General features: G+C 37.9%; 1 protein-coding gene across 2 annotated transcripts in view; it reads left to right on the plus strand.

The window, feature by feature from the left end:
- The window catches only part of LOC117156728 (uncharacterized), a 35501-nt gene extending 17239 nt beyond the window's left edge, over positions 1 to 18262 (plus strand). The window contains exons 3-6 of one of the 2 annotated variants that reach the window (XR_013058212.1): positions 2100 to 2294; positions 9768 to 9925; positions 14796 to 15430; positions 15588 to 18262. Coding sequence is in view for 1 of the 2 variants with exons in the window: in XM_033334021.2 (XP_033189912.1) it covers positions 2100 to 2294; positions 9768 to 9925; positions 14796 to 15341 (899 nt within the window). In the remaining variant the exon portion in view is untranslated. Of the gene's footprint in view, positions 1 to 2099; positions 2295 to 9767; positions 9926 to 14795 lie in introns of both variants that reach the window. The other variant, XM_033334021.2, reaches the window with a different exon arrangement.
- Positions 18263 to 19065: the final 803 nt, after the last annotated feature.

The raw sequence follows: 19065 nt of genomic DNA on the forward strand, positions 1-19065 counted from the left end.
CTGACAAGGTAAATACGGTAGATATATGAAAAGTGAATAGAAAGATAAATATAACGAACAAGGTTTATAAGAAACGAGTTTCTCGAATTTCTCCCGATGTTGTTCGAAAATGTCTCACGGAGCGACATTTCGTGTCGAAGTCCAGTTAATTAAACGATATTTACAGACCGACCGGATACTGACATAAGAAATACATGATATTTCAATGTTGGAAACATGCAAGTTCATGCTTCAATGAATCTGTTCGTAGTTTCGCAAAAGGCTATGATAAATTAAGAGTTTCTTTATTCCTAATCTTTCATTCGAAGCTACTATCGCTACCATTGCGTGACTTCGACGTTTGAAAAAATTCGCGATAAAAAAAAACGACACGGTCTATGTCCATTATTTAATCACGAGTAGGCTTGTCCTTTCATCCGTCATGTTTGTTCCTAACTACAACGCGAAATATCACGAAATTTTTTATCAAACCAACCATTTTGAAACTAATTTCTGAATAATCAATTTTTAACTATATCAGAACGCTCTCCTTCTGTATTATCGTTCAAAAAGAAAACGGATCATGAAAAAATATACCACAATAAACAGAAGGAGGAAAAAAAAGAGAGAAAAATAGAAAAATTTTATTGGAAAAAATGAATACGCAATTTTCCACACAAACAATCGCGAACGAGATGAATTTAAATGAGACGCGATTACGAGCTCGTCGATAATTCAGCCATAACGGCTGGTTCTGCCGCTGGTGGCACACAACACGACCGTTTCATCGGGTAAACACAGCGTCCAAATACCTTTTATACTCATTGATCGGACGCGTTATCCAAGTGCCTATCGTTCGTTTACAAACTGCTTTATACGAACCGCAAACAAGCATTCGCGAGAGAGAACCAGCCACGATACAGACTCCCTTCTTTCGAATTATTCGTGACAGATTTATTACTTAAATTTCTACTTTATTTTCCACAGAAAACGTTTAAAGTTAATATTCCATTTCGGAATATATCATATGATAATTGGAATGTCTACAGTTAATTTACGAATTGTAGGGAATTGATTTACTTCCACAATGGTAACTGCCTAACATGAAGTACGAAAACGTTAAGTATTAACTCATAAATATAACGCACCTTTTTATTTAATAAAAAATGTCACGCTTCGTATCAATCTACAATTAAATACATTTTGGTTGGTAGCAGCATACGTGGTTGTAGAAAAATTGAATGACATGAAATTTATTACTTGCAAATATTTACTACTTCTCACATAATTAATTATAAGTACATATTATTCTGGAAATCTTAAAATGCAAAAGTATGTTATTCGCAATCTAAAGTATGTTAGTAAAAGTATGTCATTTGCAAGAATGAAAAATATCCTCGTATTTATCTTGTAGATTTTTGTTTAAACTCTTCATTAGTGAAAGTGTAAATATGTACCCAGTTTTACCGTATCGAACATCGATTAGACACGATCCAATTTGCAAGTGAAATGTTCGCTGAATTACACATTCGTTTTCATTTATTTTATAATCCGGTTTTTGTTTTAGAATTTTTGTACAAAATTGTCGATGATGTGACTTCTAAGGTAGCAGAGAGGAATTTTACTATGAATCATTGTTTGGTTTCCCTATGGACGAGATATGGAAAAATTAATGTTTACTGACATTTACGAGCGGACGAAAGATAGGTCTTCTTGGAACAATATTTTCCACTGACGAACGCGATAATTATTTTTCGTAACGTCGAATGTAATTGCTAGAATTACTAGTTTCTCCTCGATTGTTTGACGCGCGAGAAATATCGCGTAAAAAAATCGCAAAACTCTTCGCATGTTCGTACTTCAATAAGTTTTTAAAAAATCTAAAGAATATTTGAACTTGAAAATTGATTACAGTGTTATTAGGGAACTTTTCCAAAGGAAATTTTCTCGCAAAGGTTTCATTTCAACAAGCGTATTTCGATTGTTTAAACTTTTTTCCCTATGCTCTAGTTATTTTTCCATCGTATTCGATAGAACTTCTTCAAGTATAGGCACTTGAAACAGACGTTGAGACTCGTTAATTCACCGATTCTAATTATCGAAATGTTACATTGTTTCAGGTGCCGAATGGAAACTCTTAACTGAGGACGAGAAACGACCCTTCATCGATCAGGCGAAAAGGTTACGAGCACAGCACATGAAGGAACACCCCGATTACAAGTACAGACCTAGAAGAAAGCCGAAAACCTTACGAAAGGAAGGTTATCCTTACAGTATTCCATATCCTAGTGTGCCCATGGATGCGCTTCGAGCTGGTAAGATAATATTTTTGACAAATATATAAAATCTGAACGTAGAAAATATGAATATAAAAATGTCAAAAAATTGAAATACGAAAAGAATTACAATTCGTAAGAGGAGAAAAGGGAGTCGCTAGGTTCTGAATGAAAATCTTTTCTCATAGTAAATAGATAATTAGTTACATTACTCTAAAACTATGATAGATTCATAGTTTGAATTTTCCTCGGGGTATCCGACTATAAAAACATAAACTTGTGAAACATAGAATTCCTACCTATTTTTCGCGAATCTATCGCTTCGTCAAATATCAAAGTCCTTCTTGATTTAATTTAAAAAAAGAAAAATAAAATAGAAAACATCTTAGAGTAGAAACAATCTCTTCTTAATTTACACAAGAAAATAGAAGAAATACAACACGGAGCAATGAAAAGAAGCTTCACAATCGCACGCAATTATCCGACTGAAAACGCTTGAGCCTGATAGCGAGGAAACAATGCAATTACGATGGCCAAAAGACAAGAACGGAATCGATTCTCGAAGTAAAAATCTCGCAATTCTCTGGTGTGTTGCGGCGGGCTACAATAGAAAAAAGAACAGTTTCGTCTGTTGGGGCTTTGATATTCTTATCTTTTCGGCTCGCGTTTCAGCCGTATTGTTGCCGGCGATGCCCCCGGGTTCCGTGATCGGAAGTCTTATAATGGCGATTTTTTAGAGGTTCGACCGACCCTCGTTTCCTTCATGCCATTTTCTCCAGCGTCTCGCTAATGGTTCACACGTTGCCCGCTTTTAGAGCCAGTGAAGTTCATCCCTTCATGGTCATCGGTGTCTGTTATCAACGAATACCAAAGATAAAATTCTAGAAAAACTACAACGTGCTTGACATTCTAGTCCGAGCCATTGGTACCGTATCTAATCACTTTCCTCGTGGAAGTATTATTTTGTGACGCTTCTATTATTTTCTTTGTGTTCGATATGAATAACGAGGTAAGCGATCGGATGAAATCGCATGGATCGCGTAATTATATCTGGTGAAATGGAAGGAGGTATGGAAATACGGCTGGGTAGACTGGTAGATAAGTTGGAGATAAAAGTAAATTAGCGTAATTAGTAAATTAAGTGGGATAAATTGTGACGATACTGGTGATTCATTTTTTTCTGCCATTATTATATTTTATGTGTAAAATGTAACGAGTGTAAAAATTGATTAATTATGTAAAATACTGTATTAAGAGTTAGAACCAGTGAGACCGTGAACATTTCCTCTTCATCACATTTATATACAGGGTGGTTGGTAAGCGGAAAGGGGGTGATTCTACGCGAAAAAAGAAGTCGAAAATATAAAAATTTTCTTTTTTAATTTCTTTTTTAATTTTTCCATCGAGACAACGATCTACAGTGAGATCCGTTATAACGTATCGCACGCGTACCGAGCGAAAATTCAAAGTCGATTTTCTCGAAAACAAAGCCTCAAATGAACAATTTTTATTCTATATTTTCGACTTCTTTTTTCGCGTAGAATCACCCCCTTTCCGCTTGTACCACCAGTTACCAACCACCCTGTAGATGAAATTTTAAACGCACTATTACTAACCACAGATCTATCAACCCTTAACAATTTTTATAGCTCATCCTGTTTCTTAACTTCTATGTTTCAAAATTTAAAAACTGTTCTAAATTAAATACAAAACTCGCATCCCTTCTCATTATCTAAATTCAACAAACTATGTATAATCAACATATAATTCTTATTACTCAACACATTATCCCTTTCGCAATAATTTTCAAGGATATTCTACCATCACAATCATATATCGATCTCTAAACAAAGTCCAAAAGAACAGAATTTGAAAGGATCATTCTAAGAATCTCGATAAATTCGTCCAACTTAAAATATTCGGTATCATCGATCCTCGCGTAAACCGTTCATTGTCCAGTCCGACAGTCGAATGAAAATTTAGTGCACCGAATAATTCGTTCACCCTCGTCGGCATTCACGATCATAATTTCACGGTCGATTGTGTCCCGAGGCTGAATCCCGTTTTTTCTTTGACTCGCCGTGGAAAAATTCAAAATTACGTAATCTGCTATGAAGTGGGAAACAATGGGTACAATGGAGACGGTCGGGATGTCAAACAAATCTGTGTAAACCTCGAAGCGAACCGGGGGAAGGCCGCCGTGTGTACGCGAGTCCGATTCATCGAACATCTGTTCCCCGGCGATTTCGCGGGGATGCTTCGTAGTCGGAGATAAGGCAGGAACCGATCGAAATCGACAGATGCCGATCTCGTAATTGAACGCAACCTTCTACCATTGTCGTGGCAACGAAACGAGTGAAAGCACAGCCGAGTTGGATTGTTGCGTTTCGAGGAGCGACGGGTAGACATTCTTGTGAATGAAACGGGGTAGTGTTTGATAGGGGTTGGAAGTAAGAGTTGATGAGCTTGGAGTTAATTATGATTGGTTTAAACTACGTAAATTGATGTTTTCCTCTCTCTACTTACTGCTTTGTGTTTTTTAAACGAAAGTCTTCCTGGATGCAGGTGAAAAGAATATTCTATTTTGCATTTTATCATATTTTGTTAATAGCAAAACGAGTGTTGCCTGTTTATCTTATTCGCGAAAGATAAATTATTGAAAATTGACCTTTACAAATATAATCAATGTAAAGAAAATGATGTGCGCATACATATTGAATTAAAAGTAATATAGAAACGTACGAAATATATACAAAATATGACTCGTACGTACTGTGCGATTTTTTGTCGACAGAAATGAATGTAGCAAACGGGTTAAAAGCCGTTTCTACTTCACGTAAAAAGCCAATGTTCGGAAAAAAGAAGAAGCAGATAAATAAGTTAAGTAGTCACGCGATGTCCCCCGCGTTTATTTTCCAAAACATGGGTCAAAAGTTAGCACTGGTATCTTGGGGATCTGTGGCTCAAAGGGCATGAAATAAATCGTCGAATAATTCCCTTCGGCGCGGAAGGGCTGTGGTCCGCCCGAACGATTCATTGGCTTTATGCACGCGAGAGCATAAACATGTCGCTGGCTCATTATTTATCGAATTGTTTTAACCCCTGTGCGTACGATTGCGCCTCCAGACATTTGGCGGAAGCACGTGACTTAGCCAACCGAATTATAAATTCGTTAAGGGATTTCAAAGAAAAAAAAACGCGTGGGGTGATGTGTATAGAGATTTGAGGAATTTACGTGCTTCACCCCATCGCGTTTCTTTAATATTGCTACTTTAAAAAATAGACATTTTTCAATAAATACGAAATGATTGCCTCTTCTTTAGTTCTTCATTCTCTTTCTGGTATTTGCTATTTTCGCAAATAAATAATATTTTAGATATAACTCGCAGTTTACCTTGTCAGACGTTCGTCAAAGTAAAATGTTTTAGATTGGCCGATGAGAATGTCGAGTAGAGAATTGCTGAATAATCGAAGGATACGAGTTATACGCAAGATTTATAGCGTGTAAAAATCATTTTATTGAATCGAATTGAATACCAATTGTTAGTTACTGAAGTAGTAGTTCGAGTAGCTTTATAAAAATTTTAGTAGCTTGATTGGTCGAGCGATAATGGTTGGATTATTCGGATACCTTTAAAAGATTTAGTGCAGATCGAACGAAAATAGCTCGAGTTAAAGGGAAGAATTTTTACAAAATTGTTATGATTTCATTTATTTTATGATTTAACCCTTATTTTTTAAAATTATATTTTACATTTGAAGAACACCCTCTTACACAGTACAACTTACAAACCCTCCCATTTACCGTAAAGAATATATTACATTGTCAATGATTATAAAAACATTGTAAAATATCTATAAAAGATGAAATGCGTAATATTATAAATCATAAATCGTACGAACGTTTTTGTTTAGAGGTACATGAAATAATTTTCTAATTTATCATTTCCAGTAGTAGCTTATAATAAATGTATTAGTGAGATTTTAAATATTTCGTGACCTCGATAGATAATTTTATTTTCCTCGATATCGTTGGACTGTTAAAAAAACGTAGCGCGAATTTCCGGCTAGAGAGGTTCCCCTTAACTTACGGTCTTAAGTCGTTGCTCGCTATCTGCGAACGGAAACCCTGGCCAGAAATTCCAGCCTAAGCCGATAATTTATCCCAGCCACCCACGCACTTGTCTTATACGCGTGCCACTGTACAGGGACGTGTTCGCCAACAGCCGACGGAGGTTAAAAAGAGAAACGAAAAAAAGTAGTTGTGCTATACTAGTGGAAGAAAATGACAGAAAAAAGGGAGCAGGATCGGTAGCTTTTGCCGATATCCTTTACGATCGTGTTTTCTAAGTAGAATCATTTATTTAAATAAACTGCACAGCATTTACATACTACCATTTCGATTTCAGACTTTATTCGAAAGGAATCACAGACTGCCAAAAATCGTATAATGTAATCTTGGTAATTTCAATAATTTCGTAGAAGAAGAAACGAGAAAAGGAGCTATATAAGTAGACCGGAGATTTTTATTGATTATTTTTACAATTTTGCTTTTCACGTAGAATCTAGCAAAATTTGAGAATATTCATTGATATTTCAAATTAAAAGTCTAAAGAAAATCACAAAGTTTACGAATATTTAAATATAATCTTTGCGATTCAAGCATCGTTGAATCGAAGCAATTGAATCGATTGAATAGGCAGCTTTTACCGATTCATTCACTTTACAATCGTTCTTTCCAAATAGAATTTTGTATCTTGAGAAACTCGAAAGTATTTATGGTCATTTAATATTATACCAAAAATCATTTAATTCTCACGATTTAAATAATTTAACATCTTAAGCAACTTTGATATATCGTTATACAAACTGCGAAAGGAATTTACAAGCGCTTCAATTGCTAAAAATGTTTTCGATCATTAAAAGCACCGATAATCTCGAAGATAGGATACTAAACATGTCGTTTGAAAACCTTTTTCTATTCCAAGGAAATATTAGAAAATATCTGTATATCTCAGGATATCTACTAGTTTCATGTACCTTTCCTCCATTTCTAGAAAATTGATGTGGTAAAGCATCCTGTAACTTAAGGGAAAAAGGTTGGTTCACGAAAGAGGGGGGATGGAAATAAAGGAGGTAAAAAGATAAGAAAAGAGAAGCGTGGTGTACGACCGATAAATCGGGGATTACCGATCGCGTTTCGAAGTCGCGTGGGCGGTGGGATAAATTCCGGCCTTAATCGGTCCGTTGCCATTGCTGGAATTAATAATTTTGTTCGGTTATCCTGTAAGATCACGGGAACGTGAATGAAGCGGGGGAATCTCGTTCCTTTGGGTACTGTGGACGCGTTCACAGAAACTTGGGACAAGTTATGACTGTTACGAGTTACCTGGGGCTAGCGATTCGAGAAGAGGTTGTGGAGAATCACGATAAAATCATGACAATTTTGAGTGTTTATTTTAAAACGATCGACGAGAATCATGATTAGTCGATTGATTAAATCGAATGTTTTAAATGAGCACAACTACGTAATTTCTTTTAATAAAAGGAATTTGTATAACTTGAAAGTTATAGCGCAACCAGCGAATTAAAATAAAATCATTGGATTTTATAGAAAAGTTAATATAGTGGATTCATACGTGGTTAATTTTTTGAAACGACTTGGAAGATGTACGATTATTTTACATTTATCGTAACTTAACAGATTGTTAAAAGGGATAGCTGACGGTTAAAGAACTAGAGTGTATACCTACGTGTTAATGAGAAGCCATTATCCTTTAGCAAATCGTCGTAACCATATTCGCAAATTAAACTCTTGTTTATCACAATATTCTTCAACAATTAACCTCACGTTCTCCCTCACCTTTCACATTTTTATCCAATGATTAATATCACTGTTCATTCCCCATGTACGTACACGCTTAACCACTCATTCTTCTTAAAAAGTCATAAATCATTATTCAATCAAGATTGTACTTAATTTGCATTGAACTAAATAAACTGGAATTAAGATTAGAGTGCAATTCTATGCTGTAAGTTTCATTCGTTTATAAAGTAACAAACAAATAAATGAGATGTCAACACTGTAAATATGAAGAAACGACTCATTATCTCATGAAAATACATCTTCCGCAATCTTATCGGTCTTTGACTAAGTATATTGTGTGTCGTTCTTCTATTCCATTGATCAATCAACGATCACCCGACAAATACAGCAACAAAAGATCCACAAAAGTCAAAGTTCATACCATCCCAAAGTAACGAAAATGAATTCCCCATTATCACGATTATTGTGCACACTTTTTTGAGAAAGGCGTTGCAAAAAACCTTCGACGACAAGGTACAGCGTGTTCCAAAGGAAAGACAGTCTCTGATATTTTTCAACTACCGGTGTCCCGTATTCTTCGACGAAATATTCTATCGGCATCGACGAAGGCCGGCCGGTTACAAAATCGCGATTAATAATCGACTGGCCCGTGAATTCTTCGTTGTCGGCCATAAATCTCGCCGCCAATCATCCCTGCTTCTATCCCGGCTTCTTTCCAGACGTTTCTTCGTCGTCGTGGAGGTTCACGGCACGTCGACAATGAGCCTTCGTTGGCATAGCCATTCTTTCGCCGCGTTTCCGTCGTTCGGCGACGATGATCGATAAGCCCTGAAGCGGGAACGCGAACAACCTCCCCCCCGATATTAATCTCGACGAAAAACTTACGGGCCTGTTCGGTTAATCATTGGCATTGTCGATCGACGAAAGGCGAGGATCGAAGCCGATCGTCGAGTTCGATTGCCGTATTGTAAATCGTGCACTGCGTTTTGGGAAAAAAGTTTTGTCTCGCGCTAGCTGTACAATGAAGATTCTTTTCGGACGATCGAAACCTGAAAATGAAAATCTGTTCGTACTGACTTGGGTGTTTTGTTTCGTTTTCGGAATCGTATAAAGGCGAAGATATGTAGGAAGTGTTGGAAATATATTCTATAGATTTTTATAGATATTTTATAGATATGGAAATATAATTTTATGTTTTTTTTTCGTTATATTACTTTAATTGGAATTATATGTGTAGAGTATATTAGAGTACGATAGTTACAGTGTTAATGCGTATAATTGTGCAATTAATGTGTGCAAAGGATTGATAAGAGAGAGTTAAGATTTTTAAACGAAGGATTAATCTGTAACTGATAATATGGTTATCACTTTGTCACGTAAATGTCGCGTAGCATTCACACGACTCAGAGAAATATAAAAAAAATAGATAATTAGAGAAGAGGGTAATATGGTAGATTACACTCCTAATTTATTTAGATGTTAATTAAGTTCCATATTTCAGTCATTTATAGTTCTCGTGTTGGTAACGCAATGCTGTACGACTCTGCTATTAATTCTCTCAGAACCGAATGTAACGCTCTACTTGCAACAAATTCCATCTAACATTTATATCGTGGAAAAAGCGCCCGACTTTCGAATTGCTGGATTATCAAGATTTTTTACACGCTATAAACTATCTGTTGCAGGAATGGCTGGCGGAATGGGACAGGCAGGAATGGGATCGTATTATGGTCCCGCTGCCGCTTATGGTTCACTATCTGCAGCCAGCATGGCCGCAGCCGCTGCTGCAGCAGCACAGCAGTCCGCAGCGGCGATGTCTGCGGGTCTAGCAGCACCTGCTCAGGTGAGTCGATGCATCTTGTAAACAAACAATCGTTTCCTGTCTCAAAACCCGTTTATCGTGTTCCCGATGTTGTTTCCGTGTCAAGCCACTTATCTTCCTCGTTCGGAACTAATCTATGTCGTTCACGAATCGCAACGTGCGATCCTGAAACAATTCCAACGCTATTTCCGGGTTAATTTTCAGTCTTTGATATAACGGTGGTGTGTAATGCTCGGTACAAACGAGCAAATTTATCGTCGTCACACCCAGGTGCGGAACAGCAATGTGACGTCTTTGAAACTTTGTACGCATAACACTGCACGATTTGACAGATTTATGTTTCTAATGATATAAGGCACGCGAGTGTGCGATTGTATTATTAGAAGTATAATACACATCGAGCTACCGAATTACGGATCAGGTCGAAACAAGATCGTGATGACGTCGCATGAATTTTCCCTTTCGTATAGATGCGAGTGATTTAGAGCGATAAGAAACAGCGTTGTAAAAAATTGCAACAGTATAGTTGAGTGGAATCATAATTGCGTATTGGTAGGCAGAGGAGACATTGGTCCGAGTTTTGACCGGATTCCATGCACGTTGCTCTTGCTTTCGTGAAAGAAGGTGCGCCTGATTGTACAATCGTATGGTACCGTTATATTGCGGAAAATGGATTTGCTTCGATGTTTGTTGTATTATGAGATAGTAGTAGGCGATGGATTTTATTCGATAATCTAAGAATCTTAAATTTCTTTTGACTTGATTTGTCGATATATAAATAATAGATTAGATCAAAAAGTCTGACCGATATTAATGTTTTATTTATAAATTGAAAAATATTAAATCGAATGCTGCAAGTTAGGAGGAAGGGGTTTGATTCCGCCGAGAAGGGGAGCATCGGCGATTACGATTTGTCAGGGACGAAAAATGCGTAAGACACGGTCGCAGGGACCGAGCGTTATCGAGATGCCGGCGGAAAAGAGCCACCCACGCGGTTATTTCTTGCGCGTCCCTATTCAATGGAATTTGACGTGGAGAGACTCGATCGGGGAATCTCGAGATTTATCGCTGCATTCACGCGCCCCTTTCCTCGGCAAACAAGCGAAATTCTATTAATCGTTGCAAAACGTATATCTTACCTTTTGCTTCGAACAAATCTCCAAATATTCGTCGAGATTGTACCAAATAAGTAATCTTAAGATACGGACAATCTAATTTCAAATACGAGCAATTTACAAATACAACGTGGCAATTACTCGTCATATTATACACTATACCATAAAGACCAAACTGTTCCTTCGACTGAAAGTTTTGTTAACGAAAAACTTTTAACGAGAAACTGACTTACACTGATTGGTTTCTGGGTCAGCTCATACATCAATTATTAACAAAATTATTCTCAAAAGATCATTTCAACCCCCGCCCACAACAAGCTCAGCCGATCCACTCGAGACTCGCTCAAATCTCCATGAACCCTTGATCGAACCTCGACTCCCTTAACTGAAAAAGTGAAACAATCGCCGAAGAAGATCGTCGACCAGCGATCCACGCGTAACAGAAGGAAACGTCGCGGAAAGGGAGAGATAGATCGCTGATGAGAGAAGGCAGCAGGAGCAACGCGAACATCGTCGAGCGAGAGAGGCCGCAGGAAGAGAAGAAAGAAGAGGAGGTACGAGGCGGAGGACGAGCGTAGTAGGTACGTTTCATTCGTTGTCGCAACAAAGGGGCCCCCGGGTGGCTTCGCAAACAGAAACCGGAGACCGTGGTCTGTGTATGAATTTCCGCAGCTGGGTACGGGAGACAAACAGATAGCTAGTTATTTCTGCATTCAACGGCTGAATGGCCGACGCGTCTGGAACGACGCAGCGGTGCGATACAGACCGACTATTATTGGCGAACCGACGAGCACGAGCGAAGAATTCCAACGCGCGGTCGCGCCGCCGTGTGTTATCGTGCTCGCGGACGAAACGGCACCGTCATCGCCGTCACCGTGCCCGTCATTGCTGGCTTTACCATTTAGGAAGATCTCGCCAGGCCTACGATGCGTCCCAATGAACGTTTTTTCCAAGTCAGACTTCTTCGCCGCTACTTCGTCAAAGAAGAAACCTTGAGTTAAGAAAAACTAAGAGAAGTCGAAAGAAACAGGGTGACGATCATCGGAGGATAATGCGAGGGTTTCTGGTTTGTGGAGAATTAAGGGGATGGCTTAGTAAATTATGCGAGAAATTCTTAGTCAGAGATGGTTGGTGGAGTAAGATTAGAGGTTGGTAAGGAGAAGACTGTTTATATGGTATTGTATGGTGGATGATGACTCGTGGAGATTTTTAAATCGAAGACTACGCACTGTTTTGATTTTCTATGGATAAATGAAAATGGAAATACACTGTTTCACAAGCTAGTATAGACACGAGTAAATATGTTCGTATAGAATGTTATTTTTTCAAAGTAGTAGTATTATTATTCTTTCTTTCCAATTTATTCAAAAACGTGTTACTATTACCAGTAATTAATAAAAGAAAAAAACATTTTTCTAATTGAAAAAGAATTTGATCTTAAAAGGGGTAATAAAGTATTCGTTATAACATTCAGAGGGCTGATATGACAATGCTGATCAGAAATTTACTTCACAAACTTTCGAACTAGCTCTCAGCAAGATTACACCCCAAGTTTCTTCTAACTACCCTTGATAGTCTACTTCACGTAGAATGTACATAAATCTAAAGAACAGAATCGAGCTTCCGATTGAAAGTCCATTCTCGACGTTGCTCCGAGGTCTCGAATCCACGAGGGCACGATGTGGGTGAAATATCGACGAACCGGCAGCAACAATGCTTCTCGGTTGACTTTCTCGCTTTGGCCAACCTTTCTGACCCGGGAATGGAGAAGAGCCATTTGGAAAATAAAGTGCTCTGCTAGCAAAAGACATTCCACTCTCTTCCTCTGTCTTTATTCTATTCACACACCGTGTTTGCGTTTCTTTCTCTGTCACTTCTGCGCTCTTCCCTTCGTCGCTTTCCATCCTTGACGACACATGGCAGTGCGGCGAATAAGCGCCTTTGTGAATGAAAACAGAAGAATAACGGTACGACATTGTGTTATACGCTCGAACGGCGACACCATGCTGCTGCACAGTAATTAAGTCTTGTCAGAACGACAACTACTGCGACGAAGGTGGCGTCGAGCCCAAGTGGAATTTTATTTGGTCGACGCTTGAGTAGGCGTGCAGTTTTAAATTTTTCACTGTTAACGTTGAAAATTAAATACACTGTATCTCATGAGTATATAATCATCAAAAACTTGTCGATTATTACGTATACGAAGATCAAAAGAAGAAAAGAAAAACACAATGTGTAAATGATATAATAATAGATATTTGTTGATTTTGATATCACGTTATGATAAAACAGGGGATTTTTTAATATGAAACAAAAACATATTAGGCACGAAGATTTTCCTCAGATCCCTTAGTCCTTTGATCCCTTTTCACTTCCATCTCTATTAGAATAATTTAATGTTATAAAATAAATAAAAGGTATCGAACGTTGAATCTGTTAGTGTCTATCGGAATATGGTTAAATTCCGCAACATTTGCAGTCCTGTTATAACAAATACTTTACTTTCACTTCATTCTGTACATCGTTACACTCTGAAACTTCCGATAAATGCATAAACAACCATAGTCTACAGGTAGGAAAAGTCATTACGACTCATCCACGATTCTAACTCGTTATTCGTTGCGAATGGGTTAATTTCCGGAGTCCATGTGATGGAGTCGACGTCGTTTTAACCGATGGAGAACCTCAGGATTCGCAAGGACCATTCGCGAAGGATTTTGAGTCGAGCAAAGAAGAGGAACCGAGCGGTAATCAATTGGACGTAGCTGGGAGAGGAGAGACGAGCGAAGCGGCTAAGACTGGATGTAAATCATCCGGACAAAGCCGCTTAACGATCCGACAAAGGGTCCGGCGTGGTCCTCGTCCACGAATTATAGAATCGGGAATAATCGCGCGCTTCTCCTGGTTCCCTCTATTTTTTTTTACTTTTTAAGAAACCCGTCGCAGTTTCACGCGGTGGACCATCCACCGCCTCGTGCGGCCGATCTTTTAACCCTTGGAACGGTTATGAAATTTATAGCCATTGGTAGCTTTGTCCTGCGAATAGAACAAATCTCTTTCGAGTCTGTCCGACGTGTCCTCGTCGCGGATCCGGCGATTTCGCGATTTGCACTCGGACCGAGTCGAATGCTGCACCTTGAAACCGTTTCTTTCTTCGTCCCAGGTTTCGGTTAGGAGGGTGGTAGATATTCTTATGGAATGTTCATTTATTTTTTCTTTGGGAGCTTCCAATGCGATTTTGATCCTTTTGTTATGTGGATTTATTGGAATTGATAAGTTTGGGAGGAATACATAATGTCGTTGGTAGCTTTAGTTCAGGTTAAGTTTGGAATTCAAGGTGCGGAGATACGATGATCATTTTGATTTTTAATTATTTTATGATGTATATACTTGTGTAAGTTGAAGTAATATAAATCAATTATCTTTTTACTTTATTTCTGAAGTCTAGTAAAACTATAAACTTCATACTGCAAACTATACAATTCAAATCATAGAACCTCGTTTCCTCATAGATGTATCATAGTTTTATGACATTTGTTCTTTCCCCTCGTTCATCAATCTCCCTCTCGATAACCACCAATCTTCTTGGCAAAATCAATTCCTTGAATATAATCCATTTAAGAAGCCATAATCTCAGCAATACCCGGTTAACTTCAAATTTGCCAATTTGTCCATTCAGCCCAGACCAGAAGTTACCACTAACTAACCAATAGTAATAGTAATTATAGTAATTAGTAATAACTAACCAATGTCCAATCTTCTCTTCTGTGTTCCAGGTGGTGAGCTCAATGGACGCCATGAAGTACTCGATGGAGGCCGACAAGTACCGAGCTGCATACATGCCGCCGAGCACTCTGGCGATGAGCATGTACTCCGACCCCAAGTACCTGGACTCGAGTCCAAAATCGTACCTGGACCGGAGCTATTTAGACTCCGCGAAGGCGTATTTCGAACAATCAAAGCTCTACATGGATCAGAAACCTACGATCACCGACTATAATCGGCCCAGTTACGAGCACAACAAGCTTTACGAAGAGTCCAGCCCTGGTAGTATCGTCGGGGGTGGTCCAACAAGGTCACCAGCCGCAGAGTCTCCGGACATGAGCAAACAGCACGAGAGGACCGAACAAGGTTCGTCTAGCGCGAGTTCTACGTCTACCTCGTCGGCTGCGAGTCCTGGTGCCAGTCTGCCAGCCTATTATCCAGGCTCGGTGCAAACCAGCGGTCTATTAGGACCCCAGATGAGCCAATACAGCGGTTATCAAACAGCTCCAGCGCCTGGAAACGAATCGTTCAGACGACCCCTCACTGTCATCTTCTGACCCGATAGAACGTAGCTCTGATCCATCTTCGAGGAGCAGTTGCCCTGAGTTCGGTCCACCGTTTCCAGAGGTTTATACATGTGACATAGGTAATGGATAGACTGTGGGTGTTTGTGTATATGGTATACAAATTATAGCAAATATACAGAATAAAATTTACAAAATGTCCAAGTTGAAGTTAATATTTGTTATAGTGCTTGGTAGATGATACAAGTCTCTATTTAGGTTCGTTTCTTTTGATTTTAGTTATCGAAGTACGTCCGAATTTTCATAAACATCCGCAGTCTAGTAATGGATATTGATCTGGCTTCAGAGTGATTTCTTGCTTTTGGAAGCTGGTTCTTCAAGTTTTTAAGAAGGGAGGAATTATAAAATCACGGAGTTATGTCTTGATGACTGGCATTGTTCCTGTTTTTAATGAGAAAGAGCAAAGTAGTGGTTTAACTTTTTGCGCTACTAGGTATCTTTGGCATCATAATATATTTTTCTTTTGTCTTCGAGATGGTTAACACAAGAGTTTTATCGAAATTGTTATATGTAATTAATTAAATGAATGAGTCAGTAATGATGTGAAACATATAACGATATTTTGTTCTGTTTTAATTTACATATCCGTTTATATCCTATTGTTATACTTTGTTAATATGCCATTCTACTTATCTCTCTATAAGAACTTCAGAGAAAGAACAGATACTTTCTATAAAATTATTTTTCTCAGCTATCATTTTTAAATGCGAGAGTTAAAATGAAAATTTATAGAATTCTTTGTTTATCGCCTATAATTATATTCAATTTTTCGAAATTTGTTAGAAGGTAGCTAGTTTTAGGAACATTAATTATTGGTTCATCCTCATAATTTTTATTTTTGGTATACACAATATAAGTTGATACATTGAATTCAGAATAGTCGAAATGTAAAGCATCTACAATATCTATATCTGGTATAAAGAACAATGATTAAATAATGCAAGTAACATATAGAGAATCGTCTTTTGACACAAAAATTCAGAGACCTGTGCAGTAATTTCAATCAACAAAGCAATTGTTGAATCTCAAGATGAAATATCAAATGAACCTCCTAGAGTCATCTTAATTCTCAAGAATGATCTCTGAAGCTGTAACAAGAGAAAACTCGTCCAAAGGAATATCTAACGTCTTGGACCAACGAATATATTCACGAAGAATATCATAGTGAAATCAGGGCTATCAACGATGAAGATCGCTGAAAGCAACAACGAAGTCGATACTCTCCGTGTTCTAGCCATCCCCAAGCGTCAGGTTCGACGCGTGACGATTATTTATCGCAAAAATAGGGTTTCCATCCTCGAAATGGAATTATAAAGAGATTGTACATAGTCCCCGTGTAAATAGTGTAGCGAGGATTATTATCGCGCACGACGCTCGAAAACGGTTTTCCTTCACTCCCTGTTCCCAGTGTTTTCTTTTTAATCGACAGAAGCACCTGCATTTTCGTTCAGGTTATTTCGAAAGTTTCGCAGTATAAAGCTATCAATTAATATTCTTTCGAGTCTGTCACCTTGTCCTTTTTAATCAAGTTATTTGATTTAAAATAGTTTGAAACATTTTATAGATATACTTTCACGAGATATACTTTTAAGTTCTAAACGTATCAACTTTTCAATCGTCCTTTGATTTTCTTTAATATCACTTTCTGATTCTTTTCAGTTGTTTTTTCAGTGTTTTTCATATTATTTCCCGCAGAATATCTACTTGAACTGAAACGATTTGAATCCAAATACATAAACTGGACTAATCTGAACGAAGTTTATTTAGCACACATATAAGTATACATGTACGCAGAATCCCAAGGATCTTTCCTTTTCCTTTACATCCTGCTTCGACTATCGAACATCGAACTCCAAAACGGAATCGACATATCCCTTCTAATCACCAGTAGCATTAGGTAATTACCAATTCCACGGTATTTCGTTTCGAACGAACTTACACAGAAACAGAGAGCAGGATGAGCAGAAAGTTTCGTGCAACGGTACCGTTAAAAGGAGAACGTGATTTTCGTGCGGTCGTTTGATTCGTAATCGCTGTACATAGACCCCTTCGATTTGTTAGAAAAAAGTGCGTCGTCACTTCCTCTTCCCACATTTTCTTGCTTTTTCCCCATTTTTCAATCGAGAAAAGGCCAAGAAAATTTCCTTCGCCTTTCGTTCGTCGTTTAGTATTAAAAAGATTTACAGATGACGACGTGATAAAAATTTGTTGTTCGTTTTCGAATGAGAACTGATATAACTATCCTTTCGTTCCAATTTTTAGCTATTTATTAATCGTCAGAATTCTATTATAATAATAATTATTTTTTTACTTAATATGTTGACCATTGAATGAATATAAATCACCTTGTATGTCCAACGTGCATAATGTTCGATAACCGGTGAAGCAGATGATAGAAAATCGCCAGAGAATCTGTTAAATATCATCGCTTCTTTCTTGGTTGTTCTCTTTTCTTTTAGTTTTGTGTTTGTTTAATTCTCCAACGAAAATACCTATCTAGTACTTTCTTCAGCTCATTTTTTCCTTGTTTTCTTTCAAACATCTCAGTTGTTTTTAATGTAACCGTTCGGTTGAACGATTTCACGAGAGAAAGAGTGAGAGTGAAAAAGGGAGAGAGAAAGAGAGAGAGAGAGAGAAAGAGCTTTTATAGACGTTTCGCGAACGGAAGAGAATAGAAATGTTAGAGATGACGAAGAAGAAGAATGATAGAATGAGATACGCTTTCGTGAAACGTCCATGACCCGCTGTAATCTTTGTACTTGTATCGTTACGATAAACCTCTTAAACTATACCGATTATTCGAGTATTACGACTTTTAAGCGGCAGAAGTAATCTATAAATATTGTATTGTAAGTGAGAAAAACAGAAATAAACGTTAAGTATTATCCTTCGAATACGGTCTCGGACTACGTCTTATAATCGTTTGTCCCATCATCTCGTTTTCGGCCTAATCCGTCCAATAGAATCCATTTTCTCTCCGATTTATTCCGTTCTTATTTTGTTCCCTGGCATAGACCATTTTTCTGGACTTTCTCCCTTTTCTTTGTCGTTTTTAATATATATCACTCTCTATTTAATATTTTTTATTCCCTTGCTATCTTTATTCACAATAGACAGTTCATTCCTTATGTATTCTCTGAATGGTTACTTTACTTTTAAAGACTTAATATCTTCAAGGACAAGAAAAAGGTATTTCATAAAGGGAACTCATAATTGGAAATTGAAATTCCATACGCTCGAAACCTAGAAAAAACAAGAAGCTGTTCTATAAAACGAGTTCATAAAAAATGGTATGAAAGATTGAAAAATTAATAATCCAAGACAAAACTCGGGGAAAGAAAAAGTCAAGCTTCTTTCTATAAGCAAGAGCGTCAAATTAATTCGAAAAATCTCATTATCTCGCAACAAAGTTTCTGATGGTATCTCCATCAACAAGACGTGGAAATTTTCGCGTAGCAGAATGGGAATCGATTGAATGGATCCAAGAGACCCGGAAGGCTCGTCTGGTGTCCGATTCTCCGGGGCCCGAACAATGGTATTCGGTCGCGAAATCCAAGGACCGTGTGTCTGAAAAGAGTCCGGGTCTCGAAAATCCCCGAAAACAAAGAACACGTTTCACCGTTCGACCAAGTAGCTCTGCCGTCTATCGAAATCCGACACGCTGCTGCTCGAGGTGCGATGGAAAACGCTGGAAGAA

This window comes from Bombus vancouverensis, chromosome 4, assembly GCF_051014615.1.
Source record: "Bombus vancouverensis nearcticus chromosome 4, iyBomVanc1_principal, whole genome shotgun sequence".
NCBI classification, from domain to species: domain Eukaryota; kingdom Metazoa; phylum Arthropoda; class Insecta; order Hymenoptera; family Apidae; genus Bombus; species Bombus vancouverensis.